General features: G+C 52.4%; 1 protein-coding gene across 1 annotated transcript; it reads right to left on the bottom strand.

The window, feature by feature from the left end:
• Window positions 1–273: 273 nt before the first annotated feature.
• Window positions 274–7,782, bottom strand: LOC123763034 (uncharacterized). Its single transcript, XM_069302303.1, has 2 exons — window positions 7,770–7,782; window positions 274–2,474 (listed from the first exon to the last, which is right to left on the bottom strand). Exons 1-2 carry the CDS (start codon window positions 7,780–7,782, stop codon window positions 274–276), a joined length of 2,214 nt encoding a protein of 737 aa, XP_069158404.1.
• Between the last annotated feature and the right edge of the window lie 288 nt (window positions 7,783–8,070).

Below are 8,070 nucleotides of genomic sequence, written 5' to 3'. Positions count from 1 at the left end.
GCTGTACTGAGGCATCTTCCTGAGGGAACAGTCTCAGTCCTCACAATGTGTGCTGGTGACGCTGTACTGAGGCATCTTCCTGAGGGAAGAGTCTCAGTCCTCACAATGTGTGCTGGTGACGCTGTACTGAGGCATCTTCCTGAGGGAACAGTCTCAGTCCTCACAATGTGTGCTGGTGACGCTGTACTGAGGCATCTTCCTGAGGGAAGAGTCTCAGTCCTCACAATGTGTGCTGGTGACGCTGTACTGAGGCATCTTCCTGAGGGAAGAGTCTCAGTCCTCACACTGTGTGCTGGTGACGCTGCACTGAGGCGGAGGACGACGGCTGGTAGGTGGCACGCAGGTGGAGGACGAGGGCTGGTAGGTGGCACGCAGGTGGAGGACGAGGGCTGGTAGGTGGCACGCAGGTGGAGGACGAGGGCTGGTAGGTGGCACGCAGGTGGAGGACGAGGGCTGGTAGGTGGCACGCAGGCGGAGGACGACGGCTGGTAGGTGGCACGCAGGTGGAGGACGAGGGCTGGTAGGTGGCACGCAGGTGGAGGACGAGGGCTGGTAGGTGGCACGCAGGTGGAGGACGAGGGCTGGTAGGTGGCACGCAGGTGGAGGACGAGGGCTGGTAGGTGGCACGCAGGTGGAGGACGAGGGCTGGTAGGTGGCACGCAGGCGGAGGACGACGGCTGGTAGGTGGCACGCAGGTGGAGGACGAGGGCTGGTAGGTGGCACGCAGGTGGAGGACGAGGGCTGGTAGGTGGCACGCAGGTGGAGGACGAGGGCTGGTAGGTGGCACGCAGGTGGAGGACGAGGGCTGGTAGGTGGCACGCAGGTGGAGGACGAGGGCTGGTAGGTGGCACGCAGGCGGAGGACGACGGCTGGTAGGTGGCACGCAGGTGGAGGACGAGGGCTGGTAGGTGGCACGCAGGTGGAGGACGAGGGCTGGTAGGTGGCACGCAGGTGGAGGACGAGGGCTGGTAGGTGGCACGCAGGTGGAGGACGAGGGCTGGTAGGTGGCACGCAGGTGGAGGACGAGGGCTGGTAGGTGGCACGCAGGTGGAGGACGAGGGCTGGTAGGTGGCACGCAGGCGGAGGACGACGGCTGGTAGGTGGCACGCAGGTGGAGGACGAGGGCTGGTAGGTGGCACGCAGGTGGAGGACGAGGGCTGGTAGGTGGCACGCAGGTGGAGGACGAGGGCTGGTAGGTGGCACGCAGGTGGAGGACGACGGCTGGTAGGTGGCACGCAGGTGGAGGACGACGGCTGGTAGGTGGCACGCAGGTGGAGGACGAGGGCTGGTAGGTGGTACGCAGGTGGAGGACGAGGGCTGGTAGGTGGCACGCAGGTGGAGGACGACGGCTGGTAGGTGGCACGCAGGTGGAGGACGAGGGCTGGTAGGTGGCACGCAGGTGGAGGACGAGGGCTGGTAGGTGGCACGCAGGTGGAGGACGAGGGCTGGTAGGTGGCACGCAGGTGGAGGACGAGGGCTGGTAGGTGGCACGCAGGTGGAGGACGAGGGCTGGTAGGTGGCACGCAGGCGGAGGACGACGGCTGGTAGGTGGCACGCAGGTGGAGGACGAGGGCTGGTAGGTGGCACGCAGGTGGAGGACGAGGGCTGGTAGGTGGCACGCAGGTGGAGGACGAGGGCTGGTAGGTGGCACGCAGGTGGAGGACGACGGCTGGTAGGTGGCACGCAGGTGGAGGACGACGGCTGGTAGGTGGCACGCAGGTGGAGGACGAGGGCTGGTAGGTGGTACGCAGGTGGAGGACGAGGGCTGGTAGGTGGCACGCAGGTGGAGGACGACGGCTGGTAGGTGGCACGCAGGTGGAGGACGAGGGCTGGTAGGTGGCACGCAGGTGGAGGACGAGGGCTGGTAGGTGGCACGCAGGTGGAGGACGAGGGCTGGTAGGTGGCACGCAGGTGGAGGACGAGGGCTGGTAGGTGGCACGCAGGTGGAGGACGAGGGCTGGTAGGTGGCACGCAGGCGGAGGACGACGGCTGGTAGGTGGCACGCAGGTGGAGGACGAGGGCTGGTAGGTGGCACGCAGGTGGAGGACGAGGGCTGGTAGGTGGCACGCAGGTGGAGGACGACGGCTGGTAGGTGGCACGCAGGTGGAGGACGACGGCTGGTAGGTGGCACGCAGGTGGAGGACGAGGGCTGGTAGGTGGCACGCAGGTGGAGGACGAGGGCTGGTAGGTGGCACGCAGGTGGAGGACGACGGCTGGTAGGTGGCACGCAGGTGGAGGACGACGGCTGGTAGGTGGCACGCAGGTGGAGGACGACGGCTGGTAGGTGGCACGCAGGTGGAGGACGACGGCTGGTAGGTGGCACGCAGGTGGAGAACGACGGCTGGTAGGTGGCACGCAGGTGGAGGACGAGGGCTGGTAGGTGGCACGCAGGTGGAGGACGAGGGCTGGTAGGTGGCACGCAGGTGGAGGACGAGGGCTGGTAGGTGGCACGCAGGTGGAGGACGACCTCAACACTGACCAACACACAGGTGGAGGACGACCTCAACACTGACCAACACACAGGTGGAGGACGACCTCAACACTGACCAACACGCAGGTGGAGGACGACCTCAACACTGACCATCACACAATGACCCATCACAGCTTCCTCCATCAGCAGAAAGACCACCAAGAAGAGGAAACAAGAATGGCCAGGAAAAAGTGAGCTTCAAGGCAATGTATACAAATATAGATGGGATTACAAACAAATCCAGTGAACTTGGAGAATGGGACCGAGATGGAAACCCAGACATAATAGCACTCACAGAAACAAAGCTAACGAAAACCAAAACAAATGTAGTGTTTCTGCAGGAATACTATGTCGTAAGGAAAGAGAGGAAAGGAACAGGTAGAGTGGAGCAGCTCTGCTGATAAAAAGATAATGACATTTTGAGGAGCTTGTTATCCAGGGTTGTGAAGGTTTCAGTGACTACATAACAGGTACCATAGAAATTGGAGGACAAAAACTTACAGTAGTAGTCATATATAAGCCCCAACCAAATGACAGAAGGCCAAGACAGGAATATGATAATAACAACATGGTCACCATTAATATAAGAGAGAGAGAGCAGCTTCTGGGAGCTGGGAGACTTAATGGTAGACTAATCATGAGAGACTTCAACCATGGGAAGATAGATTGGGAGAACAGAGACCCGCATTGAGGACAAGACACATGGAGAGCTAAGCTGCTGGACGTGGCAACAAGAAACTTTCTAAGCCAAAACGTCAAGGGACCGACAAGAATGAGAGAAGATGAACCAGCCTTGCTTGATCTGATATTTACCCTAAATGAGTCGGATATAAGGGAAGTTAAGTTGGAAGCCCCCTTGGGAGTAAGTGATCACAGTGTACTGATATTAAAGTACCTGGTAGAGCTAGGAGCAATCTAACCCCCAAAAAGAACTACAAAACAAGGGGCAGGTATATCGAAAGGGAAATTATGAGATGAGAACATTTCTAAGAGAAATACCATGGGACTCAGAACAAAGACCGTACAAGACATGATGGACTATGTCACCCAAAAGTGTCAGGAGGCTGTAAACAGGTTTATCCCAGCCCAAAAGGAAAAAAATAAGAAGCAAAAGAAGAATCCATGGTTTAATAGGGCATGTATGGAAGACTCCTGAGACTGATGGATGCCTACTACTACTACTGTGGAAGCAAAGGAAAGGAACAAAAGGGCGTGGAGGAACTTCCGAAATAACAGAACAGCAGAAAGTAGATAGAGATACCAGAGATCCAGGAATGAGTATGTTAGTGTGAGAAGAGAACCAGAGAGACAGTATGAAAATGATATAGCAAACAAAGCCAAGACCGAACCAAAGTTACTCCACAGTCACATCAGGACGAAAACAACTGTGAAAGACATCAGGATGAAAACAACTGTGAAAGAACAGGTGATGAAACTTAAAAACAGTTGAGGACAGTTACACAGAGAATGACAAAGAGATGTGTGAAGAACTCAACAAGAGATTCCAGGAGGTCTTAACAACAGAACGAGATGAAGTCCTTGAGCTAGGAGAGGTGGCAGTAAACCAGGAGGCCTTGGAAGGGTTCGAAATTACCAGGGACGAGGTAAAGAGGCATCTGTTAGATCTGGACGTACGAAAGGCTGTTGGTCAAGACGGAATCTCACCATGGGTATTGGAAGAGTGTGCAGAAGTACTTTGCTTGCCACTCTCCATAGTGTATAGTAGGTCACTGCAGACGGGAGACCTACCAGAAATATCGAAGACGGCTAATGTAGTCCCAATATACAAAAAGGGTGACAGACAAGAGGCACTGAACTACAGGCCACTGTCCTTAACTTGTATACCATGCAAGGTGATGGAGAAGATCGTTAGAAAAAACCTAGTAACACATCTGGAGAGAAGGGACTTCGTGACAACCCATCAACATGGGTTCAGTAAGGGTAAATCTTGCCTTACAGGCTTAATTGAATTCTACGATCAGGTGGCAAAGATTAAGCAAGAAAGAGAAGGTTGGGCAGACTGCATTTTCTTGGCCTGTTGGAAAGCCTTTTGACTCAGTACCCCATAAGAAGCTGGTGCATAAGTTGGAGAAACAGGCAGGAGTAACTGGTAGGGTGCTCCAGTGGATAAGGGAGTATCTAAGCAATAGGAAGCAGAGAGTTACAGTGAGGGGTGAGACCTCAGATTGGCGAGAAGTCACAAGCGAAGTCCCCACAGGGTTCTGTACTCGAACCTATCCTGTTTCTGATATACGTAAATGATCTCCCAGAGGGTATAGACTCATTCCGCTCAATGTTTGCTGATGCCATAATTATGAGAAGGATTAAGACAGGAGGATGGCATGAGGCTTCAAGAAGACCTGGACAAACTGAAGGAATGGTCAAACAAATGGTTGTTTGAGTTTAACCCGAGCAAATGTAATGTAATGAAAATATGTGTAGGGAGCAGGAGGCCAGATACAAGGTATCATTTGGGAGATAAAATTCTTCTAGTATCAGAGAGAAAGATCTGGGGGTCGATATCATGCCAGACCTGTCCTCTGAAGCCCACATCAAAAGGATAACATCAGCGATATATGCCAGGTTGGCCAACATAAGAACGACCTTTAGAGACTTGGGTAAGGAATAATTCAGAACCTTGTATACTACGTACGTCAGACCAATCCTGGAGTATGCAGCTCCAGCATGGAGTCTATATTTCGCCAAGCATAAGACAAATTGGAGATGGTTCAGAAGTATGTCACCAGACTAGTACCTGAACTGAGGGGCATGAACTACGAGAAGAGACTACGGAAATTAAACCTTGCGTCGCTGGAAGACGGGAGAGTTAGGGGGGGACATGATCACCTCTTACAAGATTCTCAGAGGAATTGATAGGGTAGATAAAGACAGGTTATTTAACACAAGGGGCACATGCACTAGGGAGATACAGGTGGAAATTGTGCCCAAATGAGCCACAGAGACGTTAGAAAGAACTTTTTTAATGTAAGTGTAGTTGACAAATGGAATGCATTAGGCAGTGATGTGGTGGAGGCTGACTCCATACACAGTTTCAAGTGTAGATATGATAGAGCCCAGTAGGCTCAGGAACCTGTACACCAGTTGATTGACGGTTGAGAGGCGGGACCAAAGAGCCAGAGCTCAACCCCCGCGAGCACAACTAGGTGAGTACACACACACACACCAGCGGGTGTAATGTGAAGGTGTGAGGTGAAGACAACGGGCAGGAGAGGCTGCATGGAGGCCAGCAGGGGAGGCTAGAGGCCAGCAGGGGAGGCTGGAGGCCAGCAGGGGAGGCTGGAGGCCAGCAGGGGAGGCTGGAGGCCAGCAGGGGAGGCTGGAGGCCAGCAGGGGAGGCTGGAGGCCAGCAGGGGAGGCTGGAGGCCAGCAGGGGAGGCTGGAGGCCAGCAGGAGGTACAGGGGAGGCTGGAGGCCAGCAGGAGGTACAGGGGAGGCTGGAGGCCAGCAGGAGGTACAGGGGAACTACCTCACAGTAACCACTGGGGAACAACACCTGAGAGCGGACCACACTCAGCTAACCTGGAGCTGTCTTCCTCTCCCTGGGCGTGTGTGTGTGTGTTGCTGTGGACCATGGGCGCTGCAGTGGGCGTGGGCGGCCGTGGGCGTGGGCGTCGTCTACCTGCTGGTCCTTTCCCTCTTACTCTACAGGCTCAACCACCTGTATACACCAGGTGAGTAGCAGAGCAGGTGACTGTTCATCACTTACATATGATAGCTGCTAATATGTAACATCCTCGAACCCCCTTTTATGGGAGGAATGGGGCAGACTTCAAACTGCCTATGATGGTTCACGCCCTCTTCCCCCTCACCAGTCACCCTACAAAGTTAGGTGAGGCTAGGCCCCAGTGTGTATGACCTTTTGACCTTTTATAAACTGACACACAAACACTTAATACTCTCTTATAGACCTAGAAGCCAGGCGGGGTACCCAGCGCTACTCGGGGGAAAAACAGAGGCAACATCTACACTACACGCTTCCTTCATCACTGGCACTATCTTTCACTACACACAACCTGCATCACTGTAATAGTCAACACTACATGCTGTTTTTATCACTGTTGCCATCTTCACTACCTGGGCAGCGACACATACCCCATCTAGGCAGAGTAAAGATTCTGGAGGCTCCCAACACCTAATTATCATGTTGAAAATAATATGCTGGATGAAGATTAGTGACGATGGAATTTATTAAATCAATCAAATGCAAGTGCAAAACTCTATGGACTTGGCGTCGAATATTTTATCTCCCATAAATTTCTCAAGGATGGCATTTGGGCCAACCCCTCCAAATGGGCATTGGGGCATAACCCGATCCCCATATGACCGCCCCATTGCACCTACCCTTCATCCGGCAAAGATAACGAGGCTAGCTCCCAGGCGTCTGTCCTCTAACATTGAAGACAGACAATTTAGAAAAGGTATCCAGTGGTGTCATGGGTCTAGTTGGAACAAACAACTATGTAACTGAGAGTGAGGTGAAGTGTGGCATGGGCCAATGAGCCCTTTGTAAGTTAACTATGTTAGCTAGCGGTTGTTGGCTGAGTGTGTTTGATGTGTAGTGCTTCGTTTATGTCTAATCTTCTTTGATCGATGTACCTGTCGATTATTTCAGTGTTGTTTGTCAGGATATCTCCGGTGATGGTCTGGCTGTGTGTAGAGACTATATGTTCCTTGATGGACCCTAGCTGTTTGTGTATTGTCAGGTGCCTAGAGAGATATGTTGTTATGGTATATTGTGCCATCATTGGGGCTGACAGTCCCTAAGTGGGCAAGTGAAGGCATAGATGAAATCATATCTTTCAAGACGTTTTGGTTGGTAACGGGAAAGTTTTCCATGAGCAAGTCGAGTCTTGGTGGTCGTATAGTATATTATTAACTCGTTCACGTTTTTATCAATGATATCTTTCAAGAGACTCTCTACCTCGTTTTTGTGAGCCACGGAAAAGAAATTCCTGAAGAATATATTAATAACACAGACAGATAATGTATTGTTGAATGTGTCATCAGAGGCAGTATTGCTCACCTTCCTTTTAATTATCTCTTGGACATATACGTTAGAGTAGCCATTATTGACCAGGACCTCATCAACCTGCGGCCAACTGGAGCTGTGTGTGAGGGCGCGGTTGATGTAGGGATTGACAACACTCTGCTTCTACCTGTCAAGGCACTCGTCTACTAGCACTAAGGCACATTCCAATCTTAGGTTCTTTAGTGTAGACCGCACTGTGACAGCCACTGTTCTATTTCGAGACTGTTACATGTGGGAAAGGCAACTTACCTTCACTCTCCATCTCATAAGTGAAACATAACAGAAGACTTCGCTTGAAAGTATCTTTAAGCTGCAGCAAACACTCAGTATCAGGTACCTGCAGGTGTATGCTGTAGACATGTCAACAAGGACATTATGTTCGACAGAAAGAGAGCAGGAATGATTACAAATTGTCTTCCTGCATGATATGTACCTGAGGATGAGGTGAAGGTGAAGAAGCACCTCATATATAGGTTCACTGTATCCTGTCATTCTCTTGTTTGCATGATGGCTGAGGCAAACAGGTGAGTGACAAAGTTCAGTCCATCGG

Source organism: Procambarus clarkii, chromosome 47, assembly GCF_040958095.1.
Source record: "Procambarus clarkii isolate CNS0578487 chromosome 47, FALCON_Pclarkii_2.0, whole genome shotgun sequence".
In the NCBI taxonomy this organism is placed as follows: Eukaryota; Metazoa; Arthropoda; class Malacostraca; order Decapoda; family Cambaridae; genus Procambarus; species Procambarus clarkii.
This window is presented reverse-complemented; position numbering and strand designations above follow the sequence as displayed.